The sequence below is a fragment of the Protopterus annectens genome, chromosome 7.part0 (genome assembly GCF_019279795.1).
Source record: "Protopterus annectens isolate FY-2018-M chromosome 7.part0, PAN1.0, whole genome shotgun sequence".
Lineage (NCBI taxonomy): Eukaryota > Metazoa > Chordata > Ceratodontiformes > Protopteridae > Protopterus > Protopterus annectens.
The window spans coordinates 1,729,820,438-1,729,841,026 of record NC_056739.1 but is presented as its reverse complement, the minus strand read 5'-3'; the positions used below and the strand labels follow the sequence as shown (position 1 = coordinate 1,729,841,026).

At 42.8% G+C, this 20,589-nt stretch overlaps 1 protein-coding gene across 5 annotated transcripts in view; it reads right to left on the bottom strand.

The window, feature by feature from the left end:
- MAN2A2 (mannosidase alpha class 2A member 2) overlaps positions 1-20,589 on the bottom strand; it is a 2,415,216-nt gene that overhangs the window by 1,838,792 nt on the left and 555,835 nt on the right. For 3 of the 5 annotated variants that reach the window (XM_044078268.1, XM_044078266.1, XM_044078267.1), the window contains exon 3: positions 4,145-4,405. The exons of 1 other annotated variant lie outside the window; for it this stretch is intronic. In XM_044078268.1, the coding sequence (XP_043934203.1) occupies positions 4,145-4,405 (261 nt within the window). The remainder of the gene's footprint in view (positions 1-4,144; positions 4,406-20,589) is intronic. One more of the 5 variants, XM_044078269.1, reaches the window with a different exon arrangement.

The following is a 20,589-nucleotide window of genomic DNA, read 5'->3' as shown; positions in this document are numbered from 1 at the left end:
CAGTTGAAGATATAGCTGGAACAAATAGCCCCTGGCTTGAATCAGTAGAGGCTTGGTGGAAGCAGAGCTGAGCCAATCACTGAGATATGGAAACACCCAGAATCCCAGCAGTCTTAGGTGATCAACCACTGACATGCACTTGATGAACACCCTGGGAGCTGCGGTGAGACCAAAGGGCAGGGTTCTGAATTGGTAATTACTGGCTCCCAACCGTAAGCGAAGAAACCTCCTGGATTGTCTGTCTATTTTGATGTGATAGCGCACATCCTAGAGATCAATTGAGCACTTCCAATCATCCTTGCACAGAAGCCGCAGAATGGACTTAACCATGGACATTCAGAACTTGGAACATTTGACATACTGGTCTAAGCCGCTGAGATCTAGGCTAAGTTTCAGGTCCCCAGATTTCTTTGGCACCAAAAAGAACCTCAAGTAAGTTCTGAATCATTGTTGGTCTGGGGGGACCAATCTGGATGGCTCTTTTTTCCAGCAGTTTTTGTATTTCTACAGCTGCAGTTTTTCTCTGACTGGGTGGTATGTCAGGAGGTTTTGTAGAGCAATTAGAGGGGGCTGTAGGGAAAAGGTTACATAATAACCTCTGTAAATAATCCCCTGCACCCAAGTGTCTTTGGTGATGGCTGTCCAGGTTTGTGGGTGCAGGAATAAGCTCCCCCAATTGCCTCCAATGTGCAGCAGTTAAGCAACCCTTCAGGAGTGCTGATTCAGTTTCTCAAAGAAGTGACCTCTAAACCCCTGATTTTGCAAACCTCCACTGTCACGAGGACGTCATCTATTAATGGAGTTCCCCCTTTGCCATTAGAGGGAGGGTCTGACCCCACAGGAGTCCTAGGAGAGCCTTGCGACTTTTGGAACCACATTCTCCTGCCACCCCTCTGATTTCAGGAAAAGGTTCTTTGAGGTGCAGAAAAATGGATCCCAAAAGGCCTTCTCATCCTATTTACTCCCGGGCAAGGTTTCTTTAACCTTGGGGACAAATAAGGCAGAGCCATCAAAGGGAGCACTGATGAATGAAGATTTGAAAGGCTACACAAAGTCACAAAGGCGCATCCAAGTGTGCCGTATCACAGCTATTCCTGAACCCGCAGCTCTCGAAGGACCTTCTGAAGCATGGGAATTGAGTCACACATAGATGTCTGATAAGGAATGTAGGATGGCCAGTTGTAAAGAAACTGTCTTCATATCCTCCCACAGACATGGATCCAGAGAGGGCACTGGAAAACTCTTTGATCAAGTCCCCCTGAAATCTTGTGACATGTGCCACATACTTCAGCAACCTAGGAGCAAAGGTCACTGATACATACATACACTTCCCAAACCTGTCTAATGCCCTGGACTCTCTACTGGGAGTATGTACAGTAGAACTTTACTCAGTAAGTTCTTTCTTAGTGGCTGCTGCTACCACCATAGCATCTTCTGGGAGATCCTTGCTCCAGTGAGCCTGACCATTAGGTGCAACCAGATACTTATCAAGTCTTTTAAGAACTGGCTCTGTGACACCCAGATTCTTCCATGCCCGGCAGAAGATGAGGAGAATCAGAAGACCAACCACCTTGTCTCAAAAGCTCAAGTATTTTTCTGTAGAAGACATCGTCAAGGGGCAATTTAGGGACCCTTCCCCTTCATCAAAGTCAATGTCTTCTTTCAGAGATTCCTGTGGGGAATCAAACTGCCTCCTCTTGCATATATGCTTCTGTGGGGGCTTCCTGGTGGGATGCACCAGAACGGACTCAGAAGTGTTAGCTGAATCCTAAATGAGGACTGTTTCAAGGCCTATACAGGCTGGCTGCCCTGATGTGACAGGATGCATAGGCTCCAACACTACAGCAGACAGGTGTGGAAAGGGTAGACTTGAGGTGGGCCAAGAGTGTCTTATTTGCATAAATGGAAAAAGCTCTCTGTACTACCTCAAAGGCCAAAAATATATGAGAAGCAAGGGCTGCTCTGGCAAGAGACAAAGACAACCATCCAGGAAGGCTCAGAACTCCATCCTAACTCTGCCCCTGAGGAAGAAGTCAGAGCTGAGCTGTCCAGTGCCAAGGTTCCAGGAGGAAAAGATGATCCCAAGGGCATCAGAGTCAACCATAATTCAATGCTGATGCTTCGGCTCCAAGTTCATTCTAGCTCTGACAAGGTCAGAGCTGACTCGATCAGAGATGTCAATTGAGTTGAAGAAGACCAAGCTTTCGGAACCAATGTAGACAGACTTGGAATTATGAGGTCCAATGGCTTTGAAACTGAAGGTCTGATCAGAGTAGGAGTCAACAACTGAGTAGGGACTGAAGACAGGCTCACTGGTCCGATGGGAGATGGAGATGGTATAACTCACAGCTGAATCTGGGCCCAGATGACCTGAGAGACGATGAGGTAGACGGTGGCCTGGAAGTTGTTCTCTGAGTTTCTTGAAGGAAGGGCGAATGGATCTGAGAAGAAACTGTCTCCGAAGTAGAAGTGGAGGAACAGAAGAAAAAGGCAAAAATAGTGTAACTATAAAATATTATAAAGGTAGCACTTATCCAAAAAGTGCTAACACCCGAGCTACATCCATTCACTGACGTGACAAATGAGATAGATGAGATATGGGGTAAGTCTAACTAGAAAGGAGGAATATGGGTAAGGAGAGTAGCTCAAACTTCAAATTCAGTATTTAAAAGTGGCAAACGTCATATCAGAGACCCTATCGGTTGAGGATTACAAGAAAAGGACAACATCAGATTGATACATTTTGGAAATAAACAGGAAAAAGCCTTAGCAACATTAGCAAATATTAGCTTATGACAGGCATGGCATCAACCGTTTATGCCTGCATACTGTTCAGAATTTGGCATTTACTTCTCAAAGTTTAAAGATGTTGTTAATGAAATGTGGTTGATCAAAAATCACAAACTCCCCAGAGGACACCATGATCATACAAAAGGGCCTGTCCTAAATAGTTGGTGCCAAAACCATGGACCGAAAGTAAATACAAATAAATGTAAAAATGTGTCCTTCAGTAAGCATGACTCCCTTTAACTACCACATTGACAATACTTCTCTGAAAACTGATCCCATAGTAAGACACCTGGGAACCTATTACTAACAATGAACTGTCCTTTGTTCACAATACATCTGCTATTGTAAGAAGTCCTTTTTCATTACACAGCTTACATAGATTTGGTATGAGATCTAGATCCAGGACATAACTGTTTCTCTGTACTTGGCATTCATTAGGCGGATTATAAAGTATAATTACCCTTTTGAATAAATAACTGTCCAAACACTTTCCACAGCTGCAAAAACACAATACTTCCTCCCTAAAAATAATCAAGGGCCTAAAGCATAAAAACTATGCAGACTGTCTCAAAGCCTGGTCTCTCTTCTTTGTATCATACAGGCTACTGCCAGGCAACCTCTGCCTTATGTGTATTGCCTCAACAGACTATGTCCTATCAGGCCTATTACACATTTGGAAGTCAAATGCCACCAGAAATACTCATTCAGGGGACCTCAATCTCTTCTGCAAGATTAACAGAATATGCTGGAGGAATAGGTATGTATTTCAGAGAATACCATTTCTATAGCACCTGTGCCCCCTCCACATACAGTAGAGTACTTCTCTTACTCTATTCAAATGAAACTTGGATGAATGGATGGTCAACTGCAAATTCACCCTAGTTTAGCAAAATAGACTCACTAAGAGAGGATACATGTAAGTATCCAAGCCCCATCACTGAAGATACATATTGCAAAAACAAGGGATAATAATCGTCATGGGATTGCAGCGCTAGGATTCTTAAGATCCTCACACATCCATAGCCTAGTAAGCACTTATGAACCTATAAATGTTACAATCCTGGGTCCTCCCCCTCTTATGCAACTCTTACAGCTATCACCTTTTTACCAAGCCAGTGAAGGTGACTGCAAAAAAAATTATTTCTGGCCTCCCTGTGGCCTGGTTTGGGTGCTAACTTATGTAGGTTATCTGGGATATAGTTGGGGCTAAAACCTCTACGCTAAAGAGCTAGATTTCATTGTAAATGAATCAGCATACAATTTTAACTTAAAATGGCATTTAGATGCAAAAATGTCTTTGTTCTTTCTTTCCTATCCAACTATCAATACAGTCACATTTGGAAAAAGCACAAACCTGTACATCTGTTTTTTCTCCTTTACTACCAAGTGCAAATTGGCAATCTTGAGGAGAAACAGAAAGAAATGATGGACATCCATCAGAAGGCACAATCCAAGACCCATTAGTAGTTCGATGGGGGAGTATGGCAGGCTGTCCCTCTGTATTTTCAGTCAGTTCCAGCACAGAATCTTTGATGTGGGTGATGATCTGATGATTCTCCTCCAGGAGTTGTTCCAGTTGTTCAATACGGTTCTGCAGTACAGAAATCTGGCTCTGCTAGTACAGGCAAAGAAAAAGGAAGCATAACTATGAACCCCTGTTGAACAAGTGACGCAAACACAACACAGAAATTCAGTAGGCTAGCAATGCTTGCATGCCGCAAATACAAAAAAAGGAAAATCAACATTCTGAAACTGCATCACTAAAATCAGAAAAGACCAGCATTGCCAGAACAGACTTACTAGCATTTTATTCTGTGACACAGTCCCACAAAAAAAAAAAAAAAAAAAACACCACCAATGTAAGATGGCAATTATCAGTCTAACTTGTATTTATAGTTTTAGATGTGGAATGGGTTACAGAGAAAATAAGAAAGTTTACTCAGCAAAGACTGAGCCAACAGTTGGCTGTATGGGACTGCTCCTCGTTCTTCTGTCAATAACAAAAGCCCACAGAGGAAAACTAGCCAGTGAAACCTTTCCCACTGTTCTAACACAAAACAAAAAAAAAGTGACAGAAAAAGCCTAGTAGCTGATTAGAAAAATCAGTAGTGCACTGAATATATACCAGAGACGGGGTGTTGGTACTAGAGAGGGAAATGAAGAAAAAGATAATCAATAATGTGAAATTATACCCTTCCAACTAATCAAATTCTTCAGTGATCATAGCTTACTTCCTAAAAAGCATGTTTTTTTTTAAATTACAGCACCATAACTGCCCTCCTCAGCTTTACCAACATCTTCAATAAAGGCAGAAACAATGGGGACCTAGTCTCATCTACTTTTCTTGACTTGTCAAAAGCCTATGACACAGTATTGCATCAGAAACTATCACATGAACTAGCATCTCTTGGTCTAAACAAATCAGCTCTAACCTGGTTCCATAGTTCACTGTCAAACAGATAAATAGTCAAGTGGACGCAAGACCTCTCAACTTTCCTGCCAGTTAGAGTTGGGGTTCCTCCATGTTCAATGCTTGGGTCTCTCCCTTTTAACTTATTTATCAACAACTCCAAACTGCTTCTCAACAAGCAGTCCTTATTCAATATGCAGATGATGCAATACTCATCTGCTTTGCATAATCACTACATAACCTTACAAGATATCACTCAACAGGTTTTCCTATCCACAGCATTCTAGCTCTCCAATGCAAACCTACTCTTCATCCCGAAAAAGACAAAATTAGAAGTTATGTACTCACCATAACGTTCCATCTGAGTAGGTGACTTCATTCGGATGCAACCTGTGGGTATCGGATCCGACCTCGGATCCGAGCCGGCAATTCAAAAGCTTAGGCTCCGAGCTCCTAGCTCCTCCCTCTTACCCATAACCCCTTGCCAAGCCCTGACTGACCTCAGATTGAGTTTGCCTCAAAATACTGACAACAGTACACTAAAACAGCATAAATACTCGCTCTATAAAGGTCAGGGGGATGGAGGGATAGTTACATCGAATGAAGTCACCTACTCAGATGGAACGTTATGGTGAGTACATAACTTCTAAATCTGAAGTAGGCAGACTTCATGCGTCTACAACCTGTGGGACAGAGTCCCTAGCTACCTGAATCTTGGGCCGTCATGGAAGGATGTTTGAGCACCGCTGAGCCAAAGGATGCTCTTCCTCTAGAAACAACATCCACCTTGTAATGAGAAATAAAAGTATGAGGCGAGGCCCAAGTAGCTGCTGCGCAGATATCATCCAATGATACACGGGACTTAAAGGCGGCTGACGTGGGAACTGCCCTAGTAGAATGAGCCGTAACCCTCTGAGGAGCAGGTCTACCTGAAGTGTCATATGCCTGCAGAATACAATTAGCAATCCACTTAGATAGTGTGACTTTAGATACTGCTTTACCCAGAGCAAATTTAGCAAAGGAGACGAACAGCTGATCTGATTTCCTGTGACCAGCTGTTCTGTTAATATAAAAACGTAATTGTCTATGAACATCCAAGGAATGCAATTTGTATTCTCCTTTGTTTGAGTACTTGGGAAAAAACACAGGTAAATTGATTGACTGGTTAATATTGGATTCAGAAGAGACCTTCGGAAGAAAAGAAGGATTGGTCCTGAGGCACAGCCTATCAGGGAAGAAAGAAAGGTAAGGCGGCTTGATGCATAGAGCCTGAAGCTCAGACACTCTTCTGGCTGAAGTGATAGCTACCAGGAAGGCAGTCTTCCAGGAAAGGTACTTTAAATCAGTAGAAGCTGCAGGCTCGAAGGGAGGAGCAGTAAGGGCTTGCAGAACTAAAGACAAGTCCCAGGGTGGTACAACCTCCTTGACTGGAGGCCTCAACAAAAAAACTCCTTTGAGAAATGTTTTGCATAATTTCGCCGTCATAAGGGGAGCTGTGTCATGACCAATGTGATAATGCGAGATAGCTGCCAATTGTACCTTAATCGTGGAAGAACTAGCCCCTTGATGAAAGAGGTCTGTTAGAAAATCCAGCACCGCTGACATAGGTGCCGAGAAAGGATCCAAAGTTCTTTGTACTGCCCATATAGAGAATCTCTTCCATTTACTCCAATAAACCTGCCTGGTGGAAGGTTTATGAGCTGCCACTAAAATGGCCTTGACCGGTGATGAGATACCGGGAGTCCTAATTAAGGATGGAACTGGAGCAGCCAAGCTGTCAACTTCAGGGTCCAGATTGGGAACTGACATTCCCAGAGGGTGGGAGATGAGATCCGAATTGGATCCAGAATCCAGGGTGGATTGATTTTGTGAGACCATCTGAAGGGAACCAAGGTTGTCGAGGCCAGAGCGGGCAATGAGAATCATTCTGCTCCCCAAACTGTTGGCTTTCTGCAGAAGCCTCTGCATCAGAGGAAGTGGAGGGTAGGCATAAAGGAGACCGGGAGGCCAAGCATGCACCAGAGCATCTCGGGAACTCCTGGTGGGGAAGCAGAAGCGAAGAAATTGTCGCATTTGGCGTTTGAGGGAGAGGCAAAAAGATCGCAACAGGGTTGCCCCCAAACGGCAAAAATCTTCTTCACTACTTGAGGATTGAGAGACCACTCGTGTGGAGAAAGGATGGTGCGACTGAGCTTGTCCGCAAGGATGTTGGACTTTCCCGGAATGTGTGTTGCTACCAGAAAGCGTTTGGTGGAAATTGCCCATTCCCAGACTCTCATGGCCTCTCGACAAAGGGGGTAAGACCTGGTTCCTCCCTGTTTGTTGATATACCAGACTACCGACATGTTGTCTGTCTGAATCGCAATAGTCCCTGAAGGAAGAGCGTGGTGAAGTGCTTGCAGCGCTAGGAGCACCGCCCGCATTTCCAGGACATTTATATGCAAAGGCGTGTCTGTGGGATTCCACGTGCCTGGGACAATCTTTCCCGCAGAATGCCCCACCCGAGGCAAGAAGCGTCCGTGGTCACTGTGGCTCGGGAAATGCAGCGCAAAAAGGTCTCCCTGCCAGGGGCTCCGGAGAAAGAAGCCACCAAAGAAGGGAGTCCTGCACGCTCTGCTGTCTGCAATCGGAGCGTTTACAGAAGCACAACGCGGGGACCACTGAACCTGAAGGGTCCATTGAAGAACCCGCATGCGTAAACGGGCATGAATGAGAAGCGGAATAGCTGCCGCCATAGAACCTAGGGCCCTCAGGACCCGAAGCTGCAGTTGGAGATGGTTGCAGGATCGCTGTCACATGACACTTCAGGCTGGCAATACGGTCTGGGGTGAGGAAGGCTCGCATTGATCTGGTGTTTAGTCTTCCTCCTATGAAATCTATAACTTGTGTGGGGTTCAGTAAAGATTTCTCCCAGTTGATTGTGATGCCCAGCCTTGGTGCTAGTTGAAGAAAGTAATCCCTGGCTGAGCACAGAAGATGCCTTGATGATGCCGTCAGGAGCCAGTCGTCCAGGTACGGAAAGACCTGTAATCCCTGGAGCCTCAGGTGGGCCGCTACCACCTCTAGCACCTTGGTAAACACCCTGGGGGCTGAGGTGAGACCAAAGGGGAGGACCCTGAACTGATAATGACCGTCTCCCAGCCGGAAGCGAAGAAACCTCCTGGATCGTCTGTCCATCCGAATGTGGTAGTACGCGTCCTTGAGGTCTATGGAGCACATCCAGTCGTTCTCCCTCAAGAGGGGAAGTATAGATTGCAGGGTGACCATCCGGAACTTTTGCTTGGTTACTGACAGGTTCAGCTGGGAAAGGTCTAAGATTGGTCTTAAGTCCCCCGTCTTCTTTGGCACCAAAAAGAACCTGGAGTAAAACCCTAATCCGGTTTGATCTCGGGGGCAGCTGGATAGCTCTTTTTTCTAGCAGCTGTTCGATTTCGACAGCTGCCGCCTCCCTTTGGTCGGGTGGAACATCTGGGAGGCTGCGAGATTTGGGAACCTTGAATAGGGGAATTGAATATCTGGATATGACACGAAGCACCCAACTGTCTGTTGTTATGGACTCCCAAGAAGTCAGGTGCCTCGAAAACCGCCCCCCGACTGCCTCCAGAGACGGACAGCCGGGCAACCCTTCAGGGCTGCTGCGTGGGTCTATCAGAGAAAGGTTCTCTGGACCCAAAGTTGCCAGGAGCCCCCCTGCCTCTAGCACGACGACCTCCCCGTCCTCCTCTGCCACGGAAGGACTGGTTATCCGGAGCAGGTTGGGACTGCTGCGACTTCCGGAACCACATCTTCTTCTGTCCCTTTTGGTTCTTAGAGAAGGACCTCTGGGGAGCTGAGAAGCGGACTCCGACGGCAGACAGCGTCTTCCCGTCCTTTTCGCTCTGGACTAATGTCTCGCGAACAGTCTTGCCAAACAAGGCAGAGCCATCGAAGGGGGCATTCGCGAAGGTTGCCTTGAAGGGCTCTGCAAAATCACAATGGCGGAGCCAGGCCTGTTGCCTCATGACTAGGCCTGCTCCGCTGGCTCTAGCGGCTCCCTCAGTAGCATGAGAAAGCAGCCGCATAGATGTATTGGAAACTGATCTGAGAGTGGCCATTCGGGTGGAGTAAACCTGTTTATCCTCACTCGAGATGGACTCCGGGGGAGATGCAGCGTATTCTTTAATCAGATCCCGCTGCATCCTAATGACATGTGCCATGTAGTTCAGCACTCTCAAGGAGAAGGTTGCTGAACTAAAAACTCGCTTCCCAATGCGATCCATCGGCCGAGACTCCTTGCCCGGAGGATGCATGGAGGGACTCTCCTGGGCCAATTCCCTCTTCGTGGCTGCAGCCATCATCATGGCATCTACTGGGGGACCCTTACTCCAGTGGGTGCGGTCCGACGGAGGGGAAAGAATGCGGTCCGGGCGCTTAGGGATAGGCTCAATGGTGTCCGGATCCTTCCACGCCCTGATGGAAATAAGATCCACCAGGGGGTCAGCAGGAGGGGACACCCAAGAGGTAGAAGGGCCCGCCTCGAATGCCTCCAAGAACACAGACTCGTCCGAAGAAGCCTTGGGGGCAGACCACCCCCCCCGATCCTTAACATCTCCATGATGTCTCCAAATGAGATGTCCTCAGGGGGTGACCTAGGGGAGCCTTCCCCTTCATCCAAGTCTGTGTCTTCAGTGACAGACTCAGGGGAGTCCATGTGCCTCCTTTTGCACTTACGCTTCCGAGGTACTTCATCGGGGGGGCTGTCCGAGGAGTACTCTTCAGCAGTTGGATGTTCCAAGGGAACCACTTGGGACATCGAGGCGGGCTGTCCCTGGGACCGGCTGGTGGGGCCTGGCCCAACTGCAATGGAGTGCGGGATGGAGCCGTGGCAGGGACCGGGGGTCCGGATGTCCTCAACAGTGCCCTTTCCACTACGTCGAAACCGAAGAGGGAACCAGCTTCTCTAAGCCCCGAGAGCCGACCCCCACTCGGATCCGACGCACGGATCGGAGTCGGAGCCGAAACCGTTGGATCCGAGAGACCGGTGTGCTCCGACCTGGGCGGGCGAAGACACACCAGCTCCCTCGGATCCGAGGCTCGGCCCTCGGCTCGAGAGGTCGGGTCCGGCACCGAAGCACTCAAGGGATGGGACGGATCCGAGGTGCGCCGACCCATCGGATCCGACCCACCCCGGATCCAAATCTGCCCGGCGCCGACAGCTCCGAACCCGTGGTATGGATCGGAGAAGGAGCAAAGCGGGCGAAAAAAGGGGTCGAACCCCCTCCCGAATGGGGGCTAGGAGCACTCCCATTTGCATTTGGGCCTGGATGAATTTCCTCATCATCCGCTCCATATCAGCTTCACTGATTGAAAATGTTGACCTGGTGGAGGCCACCGAAGCGGACCTAGAGAGCCGCCTCGGAGACCTCCTAGAAGGGCTAGCCTCCTCCTCCTCGGGTCCAGGAGAGAACCGAGGGAGTGGAGCCGAGGAGGAGGAAAGCTAGAAGGCACAGGGGAGGCCCGCTTAGATGGAGGAGCCGAACTGGAAGTTTCGGCTCTTAAACGTGGTGCCTCTCCTGTGCCTCTCCTTCTTCTCTCTCTCCCCTAGAGGATTCCTTCCCCTCCGGCAACTTAGAGGGAGGTTGAGTCCCAGCGGAGGGAGAACCCACAGCAACAGGTTGCTGAGTGGAAGGGCAGAGGCGGCGGTATCTGGAGGTAAAAGACCCGCCAGCACCAGCTTCGACCTCCGCTCCCTCAAAGCCGGGGTTGAACCCTGCACAAATGGTACAACCAGATGACAGGTGTTCAACCCCAAGCATTCTTGCACGAGTGTGGCCATCCGCTGGGGACAGCTTATGGCCACACTCGGTACATTTCGAAAACAGCCTTATGGGCTTCAGACATCACAACCCTAAGGCCTAACACAAAACACACACAAACAAACTACATAAAACCGAGAAAATTAAATAAAAGAGAGAGGAAAGCCTAAACACACTCAACACTAACTATATCAACAATAAAAATAAAGATTTTTAAAACTTTTTCTGTCAAAAAATTCTTTCTTATCTTCACCAACGCCAGGAGCTCTGGAATTCTGTAGCTACTTGAAAAGCGGCAAACGAAATCTGGGGTCAGTCAGGGCTTGGCAAGGGGTTATGGGTAAGAGGGAGGAGCTAGGAGCCCGGAGCCTAAGCTTTTGAATTGCCGGCTCGGATCCGAGGTCGGATCCGATACCCACAGGTTGCAGACGAATGAAGTCTGCCTACTTCAGATCTAATGTTCTTTTACACCCAAAAATTTCATAGAATAAAATTACAAGTTCCACATCCTGTCACTGAAAACACAAAAAACTGAATGTGGACCACAAAAGAAGCTACTTGGAGTCTTACTTGACAACAAACAGCAGCTGTATCAGGCCAACAAAAAGAACCACTGGAAACTAGGATTGCTATACATAGCAGAATGTTTTCTCACAAAGTCTGCAAGAAAATCTACAATCACTGCCTATTTCCACCCTTCTATATGCATCCTTCACCTGTACAATTCTCAATATGACCCTTAAAACTAAACTCAATGCATGAAACAATAAAAAGCCAAATTTTCAGCAAATACCCCATTAAAAACACCACTGCACACCCCTTAAAGATTTATACTGGATAGAACTCCCCCGCTACCTTACATACTCACAACTCAAGATAGTCCGCAACATAATTCATTTCCCTGAAAAAATGCCTATCATTGAAAAATATGCTCCAACCATACTCCAGTTCTAGACTACTATGGTCTAGTAACAAATCTTTCCTATCCATGACCCAAACAAGCAACTCGTCTGGGGACTCCCTATACTCCCACTGAGTCACTAATAATTGAAACTCTATCCTGGTGCAAATAAAAGACAGACAAGACACATACCTTCAAGTTAGTACTAAAATAATAACTAAGCAAAACAGGGCTCTGCTACTGTGCAGCTCCTGGCTAGAATACATTTTTTTGGCCAGCCTGCTACCTTTTCTCTAAATATTTGTCCTTTCTACTTCTCATTTTTTCTCCATCAGGCCAAAAAGACACTCACTAAACCACAAGGAGTAACTCTGCTTACATAAAAAGTATATCAATCACAGGCTCTAAAGGACAAGACTCAATCTCTTCTCTAATTAGATCAACCACAATCTCACTGTCCTATCTCTGTTAGTTTCAATGATCTCTCTCCTCATCTAGCCAAACCTAATACTCCTTATAACAGTCCAAATAGCCCTAACCATTCTCACTTCCCTAATTACTTTACTTCTCAAGCTTAAATGTAATACTTTTGTAGTTGCTCTACTAACACATCATATTATATTACATTACCAACCACCTTCCCCCTTTTTAACATTTCCATAGTTAAGCTGCCTCCTCTTTTCATTATTTTAATTGCTAGAAATTGCAAGTTATAGTACCTTTGCAATGATATACATCTATTTACTATATACAGGCCTGTGTCTATTTCTAGTGAATCCTATAATGTATATACCTATGCAAGCCAAGTACATGCTCTGCTTCTAAATGATGTTTATGTAAGCTACTGTAAAGCTTTTCTTTCATGTGAATATATTTACCTATATTTTGTATTCTTTCTGATATCGTGCAACTGAATGTTATGTACTACATGTCAAAACTGGTGTTAAATGTGGAGCTTTTCTCCATGGGCCGCTGCTGAAAAAGGGTTTTATCCCAGATGGACTTTCCCAGTAAATAAAGATAAACAAGTACATAAAACTAGGAAACCAAGGTTAGGCTTGTACAGTGTAATTTCCTTACAACGCTGTTTACACATAAGAATTGTGCCTCTGCAAGTAGTAGCTAAGTTGCACTTACCACAGCAGCAAATATTCAAATTAATCAGGATGTCCTAACAATCCTTGTATCCAAGGGAGATTAGAGGGGCTAGGCATGCCTGATGTAGGATGGGGGCATTGGGATAAGCTGAACTTTGGCTGAGTGAAAGAGAAAAAAAAAGGCTAAAACCCAAATAACAGAGCAAGCAAGTTGCATTTTTTTCACATCTGGGAGGTAGAAAGAGATAGGACAAGGACAAATGTTAACTATGCAACAGAGAACAGATGCTGTAGCATACACATCAAGCATAATTAAACCTAATTTTAGAATAGAAAAAGCCAATGGGTGTAGCTGTGTATCTTGAGAAATTGCCCTTATATGGTGGGGGTAACTTCCCTTTTTAGGAAATGTATACAGTTTTTTGTACATTTTCTGCGAGTTAAAAAGGATTGGAGTGTTTGAAAATGCATTTAGTTTTTTTTGTATCTTGAGAATTTTTATTGAAGCAAAAAGTTTAGCAAAATGTGACATGGGTTCAAACAGTAATGAGATCGACAAAAGCATGCAAGAACAGCTTGCCAAGCATTAGTGTGTGCATGTAAATTGCATGCTGAAAATATAAATTCAAAAGAACTGTCATGCATTATATGTGAAAATCGATCTTTTACCATAATGGCTGCCTACTGAAATTTATCATGGAATGTAAAGTGCATTACATTCTATGATAAAATTCATTAGGCAGTTATGATAAAATGTTACATGAAAAACACTGATAGACATGAGTATGTGAATTTGGCAAAGAAAGGATTTCAGAACAGATATCCAGTAGAGTATTAGAGACAGAGGAAATGGAGTATGAACAAGGATTGTGAGAGGCGCTCCAATAGTGACAGAAAAGTAAAAGAAAGATAATAATCAGATTTGTGGTAATAGCGGGTTATTGTCAGGGAAGGAGTATTAAACTGTACTTATATTTCACCTAACCTACCATTACTGACCTTAAGATAATTTTGGAGAAGCAGTTAGTTTTCAGCAGGAAATATTACTTATAGATGGTGGAGAATAGTTGGAATTTAAGATGAGATTACTACCAGCTAGACACTGCATATTATTCACCTGAGTACAATAAATGTGTCAGACTGAAAAACATTGTACTACAAATGAGCATGTTTTTTTTTTATCTGAAAATGTTGAAACACACCAAATGAATATTTCAGATCATGCACCAATAAAGATCAAGACAGATGCAGGATAATGAAGAAAAATGAAACAATGGTGCTCCCCTACTTATCTGTTAAAAAGAGAGGACAAGGTAGTGGATTAGACAAATAATGACAATATATAAAGGGTTGAAGACAAGAATTAAGGAGAGAGTGTTTCTCTACCAACAGCTGTGTTTGAAAAGAGGAACCAGTCAGGGATGCCCTCTTTCCTCTTTATTTGCTTTATACTTATAACTGTTCAAAAATGGAATAAGGGACTCGCAAATTCAATGATTCAAGCGTTATTAGGGAAAAGAGAAATTTCTTCAAAAAGGATATGCTAAGGAGTGGGATAAAATGAATATGGACTGTCAATATGGTGCAATTAAGAACGAGGTGTAAAAATAATTATTTAGAGGAGCTATCAAAGGTTAAAGTATTGCAGAAGGAGAACCTCACATTGCAAGAAAAGGAAAAAGTGCTGAAAGCTAAAGAGAAACAGGTTTTGAAAGGATGCTGTTAAGCAAGCACTTTTGATAACTCCAAAGCAGAAAAAATCTTAGCACAAAAACTTGGGTAGCAGAAAGCAGAAAGACTGATTGCCATACTTAGGGAGCCTATGATAAGAAATATAACTGGAAGACCTATAGATGTATTAGAGCTATTTCAGAATGTCTATGAAAATGTGTAAAAAAAAAAACAAAGGAATGGGAAACCAACACAAGGCACAAAAGGAAATATTTATGGAACACATTATTATAACACGTTTAGAACAAAATGAGACTCAAGAATTCATAGCTAAAATGGGAAGAGATGAGATAAAATTTGTTATATACATTCAACCAAGTCTCCAGTAACAGATGGTATTCCTGTGGAAGTTTAAAAATTGGGAGGAAAGAAAGTGATAATGATCTGGAAAGTTTTGTTTAACAATATTTTAAAAGACGGACAGTACTATCACCTTGGATGACAGCTGCAGTAACTGTATTATCCACAGTAGGTAAATACCCTTCAGACCCAGCTTCATATACACCAATTTAAATGTTACACAACAAATATAAAGTGTTTATGTCTATACTAGCTAACAGAATGGCAAAGGTATTGCCAAAACTGAGACACTGATCAATATGGTTTTGTGGCAGGGATGTAAACATTTGACAATACTAATGAAGTAATGATGATGATTCAGAGGGAAGAAGAGTATAAGAAATTGTCTCTATTGTTGGCAGCTCTTGATGAACAGAAAGAATTCAATAGGAGTCAGATGGGATTTAATGAGTATGGCAATGGTAGCATTTATATTCCCTAAGGTTGACAGCAAGAATTAAGGTGTGAGATTTTCTTTTGGAAAAGCTGCTTTTGAATAGAGGAACCAGGCAGGGATGCCCACTTTTGTCTGTTATTTGCTTTACACATAAAAGTAATCAAAAATAAAACAGGGAATCAAATTCAAGGAAATAACTGACATGGCAATCACAAAAAGTTAGCTTTACTTGCAGATTTTATTTTGTACTTTACATATAGAGAAAAGGGTAGTTCAATGTTGTGGAACATTACCAGATCATTTTAAATCTTTTTGGGATATAAAATAAATGAAACCTATAGCAGTAAAAGTATAGTTGTATACACTTACCATAAATGTAGATGTTCGCGTGTATTCACTGTTGCAGTCATCACACTTGGGTTATCTGCCTGCAGGTGGCCCAAACATCAGAGTCCTGGGATTTCTGCGTCGGATGCTGTCGCCTCTTCCATGATGTCAGGTCGACAGGGGTATAAAACATGCAGCCGATGCCACTACATCAGTTTTTCTTGCCCAAGATATCAGGAGCCCTCAAAATAGGAAGCAATTACATGGTGTGGAACACCTCCAGTAAAAGGTAAATACCACTGCCATAATATATGGCCAAAAAAGAGGCTAGGTAGAAAGTATAGAAAGGTCAGGGGGCTGGAGGGAGGGTAACCAGGACTGCAACAGTGAATACACTCTAATATCTACATTTATGGTAAGTGTACACAACTGTACTATGTTCTTCATGTTTCACTGTTGCAGTCATCACACTTGGGTTGATTCCCAAAGCTGAGGAAGGGTGGAGGAAGTTAAGAAGTATTCAGGCTGGCTAGCAGGCCTTGTAAGACTGCTGTGGCAAACCCAGCTCTGGATTTAGAAAAGAGAGGTAAATGGTAATGCTTGGTGAAAGTGTGTACAGAACTCCAGGTTGCAGCTTCCAGGATGTCCCTGGTCGGGACTCACCTGAGAAATGCTGTAGAGGTTGAGGTAGCCCTAGTGGAGTGGGTTCTGATCCCTTGTGGGGTAGGTTTTCCATGGTGCTTGTAGCAGAAATGAATGCAGTGTGCTATCCATTTGGAGATGGTTTGCTTTGAAATGGCCTTGCCCTCTGCCCCTGTAGCAAAGCTAACAAGCTGGTCAGATTTTTTGAAATTTTTAGTCCTGTCAAGGTAGAACCTAAGCTGTCTGTGCACATCCAAGGAGTACAGGATCCTTTCCCCTTTATTCTGAGGATTAGGAAAACAGGTTGGTAAATGGATGGATTGGTTTAAAGCCACACTGGATACCACCCTTGGGCATAAATGATGGGTAAGTCCTGAGGGAAACCCTGTCCGCATGGAAGATAAAAAGAAGTTATGTCTTAACATAACGTTCCATATGTATTGTTGATCCTCATTCAGTCATTACACATGGGTATCGGTTCCGACCTCGGAACTGAGCCTGCCATTTTCCAAGCTCGCGTCAGCTACAAACTCTCGAGCTAAACTCTTACCCATAATCCCTCTCTCCCTGTTACCTCAGATTGAGTTTGCAAGTCAAAAGAAGGTAGAGGCTACCTCTGGTCAAATGACCTAAGAGAACCGGATGGTGAGATCCACTAGAAGCCACAGGAGGGGGAAGGAGGGGAGTCGTAATGACTGAAAGAGGATCAACAATACAGATGGAACGTTATGGTAAGACATAACTTCTTTATCTGATATTGTTAATCCTCATTCATTCCTTATGCATGCGACAGATACCCCAGCTACCTCTATTCCTGGGAGGCTCTCATGGAAAGACATTCCTGAGCACCACAGAACCAAAAGATGCTCTTCCCCTGGAGGCCAAATCCAATTTGTAATGATTGATGAAGGTATGAGGTTGTAGCCCAAGCTGCAGCTGCACATGTAAAGAAGCTCTGGCATGGAAGGCAGCAGAAGTTGCCACCGACCTTGTTGAATGAGTCTTCATGACAGTAGGCAAAGGAATATTACGTTGTGTATAAATGAAGGTCACACAGTCTTTCAGCCATCTAGCTAATTTGACTTTAGCAACAGCAGATCCTAATCTAGGTCCAGAATAGGCCAGACATTACTGGTCAGATTTACGAGAGGACCTAGTCCTGTTTAAGTAAAAATTGATTTGCCTGTGAATATCTAGGATATGTAGGCAATACTCTCCTCTGTTTGAATGATTCGGAAAGAAAACTGGCAATTCAATGGTTTGATTAATGGACATTTCAGAGATCACTTTTGGCAGAAATGAAGGACTAGTTCTCAAAAACACTCTTGTCTCTAAGAAAAATCAAGTATGGAGTCTTGATGCATAAAGCTTGAAGCTCAAACATATGTCTGGCAAAAGTAATGGTGACCAAAAACAATGTTTTCCATGACAAATATTTGAGGTTGCAAGAAGAAGCTGGTTCGAAGGGTGGCATTGTCAGAGCTTGTAGAACTTGTTAGATATTATGAATATGAGGCTGAAATTATGTTGTAAATATGCTGAAAGAAAAAGTTTGCTTAAATACAGAAACAGAGTTTAGTAATATGTGATCAGCAACCATACTAAATGACTGTGGCTTAAAAAATAAGGAACTTGCTTATGAGTGTACTACACACACATCAAGAAAGCTGAACTTCTTACACACATGATAAGAATGTAATCTGCTTTCACTGGACAACAGGACATGCTTTTCTAAGAAAGTTTAAAAATGTGCTTTTCTAATCCACAAGGCGTTTTCTTGAAGACAGTTTACTTATCATCATTTGCACAAGAACAGATGTGTTAGCATTTGCGTCATCAAGGCAATATCTTTCCAAAACCTAGAGGGTGTGTGTTTAACTAAAATATGTATAAAAAGTCTGTATTAAATCTAGTTATGTTAGAGGTATGGTAGGGACATAAGTCCTGAGGTAAATGGTATATCTCTCACATCATCTGTACTATATGAGAAGTAAAGTTGGAACAGTACTTTTAAGCTGCAACGTTTGTCCAGTTTGGTTTATTATAAAAAGTTATTGGTTACTGCTCTTAAAGACAGGTGCTGCAAAGTATATTCTCTCATCAGTGTATATTCTGCAAGTTTCTGTATGCAACAGACTGTGAATGCAATTATAACCAGACTTTGATTCCAGCCAGCAAGACTGAGTGTCTTACGAAGACTTCAAATCCCACAGCAAGAGCAAGCAGTAAGAAGTAGTAAGCAGAGAGATCTAAATATTTTTTCAATGGCAAGCCAGCCGAGTGACTAGCACCATATAATATTTTTTCAATAGCGACCCAGCTGAGTGTCTAGATAGCCATATAATTTTTTCAATGGCAAGCTAGCCTGCATCTGAACCTACACTCTGCATTCAAACATAGGGGGAGTGAGGGTAAGCCCTGCAGAGGGTTACTTCAGTTAAATTGCAGTAACTAACATTTGTACTTATGTGTCAATTCTGAACAGAAGTATTCCAGTTTATGCAGCTTGCAGTAGTAAAGTTTTTTAGACGTCTACATCCGGAGTGAGACAGAAGTTCCAGTCGCAGTGCCATAATTTCACTAAAGAAAAGGGGGATATCCACTAGCCCAACAGTCCACTGCCTGTTGTGCTTCACCAGCTTCTCAAGTGACTCTGAAAAATTTCTAGCCATCAGCAACAACAGCCTGATCACCTGTTTTCTTGCTAACTGGTAAGACTTTTTTCTGTGTCACATATTTAGTGTGGATGATGTTAAACAGTTTGTATATTCTTACATAGTTTGTATATTTCTTAGACAGTTTGTATATTTTTAGACAGTTTGGATATTAGACAGTATGGATATTTTCATGCATAATTCAAGCAAATGTAAAAAATTGCAATGTTGGTATACACAGTATATTAGTAAATGTAAAACCTTTGTAGGGCAGGTTGATAGTAAGGCATTATGCAAATGTATTACAATATTTAACTGGTATCTCAAAGAAAACTATGTGGGGTATGACAAATGTTTATTGTGCGACAACAAAAACTGCATTTTGTGTATTATGTCATAAAAAAGTATTACATGATGTTGATAAAACAATAGACTGCGAAGACAGATCTGTTCATGATAAAGAATTAACTAAGGCTAAAGTGTTTCCATTATATTCAGATTTTAAACAGTTATGTCCTGTCACCACATGTGAGTCAAATCAGTTACTGATAGAACCCTTAGTACATTTTGTTACAAAAAAATGTAGTAAACTTCTAAAAAAGAGACACAATGAGTTCAGGAAGTTTAGACAAGTTATACAAACATTTTTTCAAAAGTGCATAGGAGTTTCAGATTCAGCAGAACAGGTTCCTGAGACATATCAGGCAGACCACGAGGAGACTCTTAAACAGTTACAAGATGAAGAAGATAGATTAGCTGAACTGACAGAGACGGACTTCCTTCATACATTGGGAAAGAGTAGGAAACTACAGCTGATCTGTACAAAAGAGATATATTTTATAATATGTTTGTGTTTTGAAAATGGTTAAGCTTACATGGTAGGATGGTGAAATACAAATCATTCTCAAATGTTTAAACCTTCCATTCAATTAAAGCAATATATTTATCAGTACTACAGTAAAGTAGAGCATATGACTGACATTCTCATAGCATAGTCAAAAGGTAAACAAAACAGTTCTTGTATATAAAAATTAAATAAAAATAGTTAATAAGAATAATGATTTAAAGTCACAAGACTGACATGCATGTATTTTCTTTTTATATAATACACAAGAATAACAAGGCAGACAACAGCAAATATAAATAATGTAAATATATAAATGTGTTTGTTAAGCTAATATCTATTTATTTTTTTACATTTTTTTATAATTGTATAGTAACACCACAACAAACAGTTAAAGTTCTGAATTTTAAAAAGAAATAAAATCACGGATGGTATTAGTCAAACAGTCTTTGTAAAATGAATGTCAGAACAGTTAAATAAATAAATAAAAATACTGAAATCAAAAGTTAAAAAATATATATGATTAAAGGAAAAATGCTAAAAAGGGTCAACTGAAATGTGAGCTCAGACCTTCCTAAACTGGATGAATAGTTACAGGAAATGTTGAAAAGATAAGATAAGAAACAAGACTGCTAGACAAGTGGCTAGAGTTTTTCTAAAAA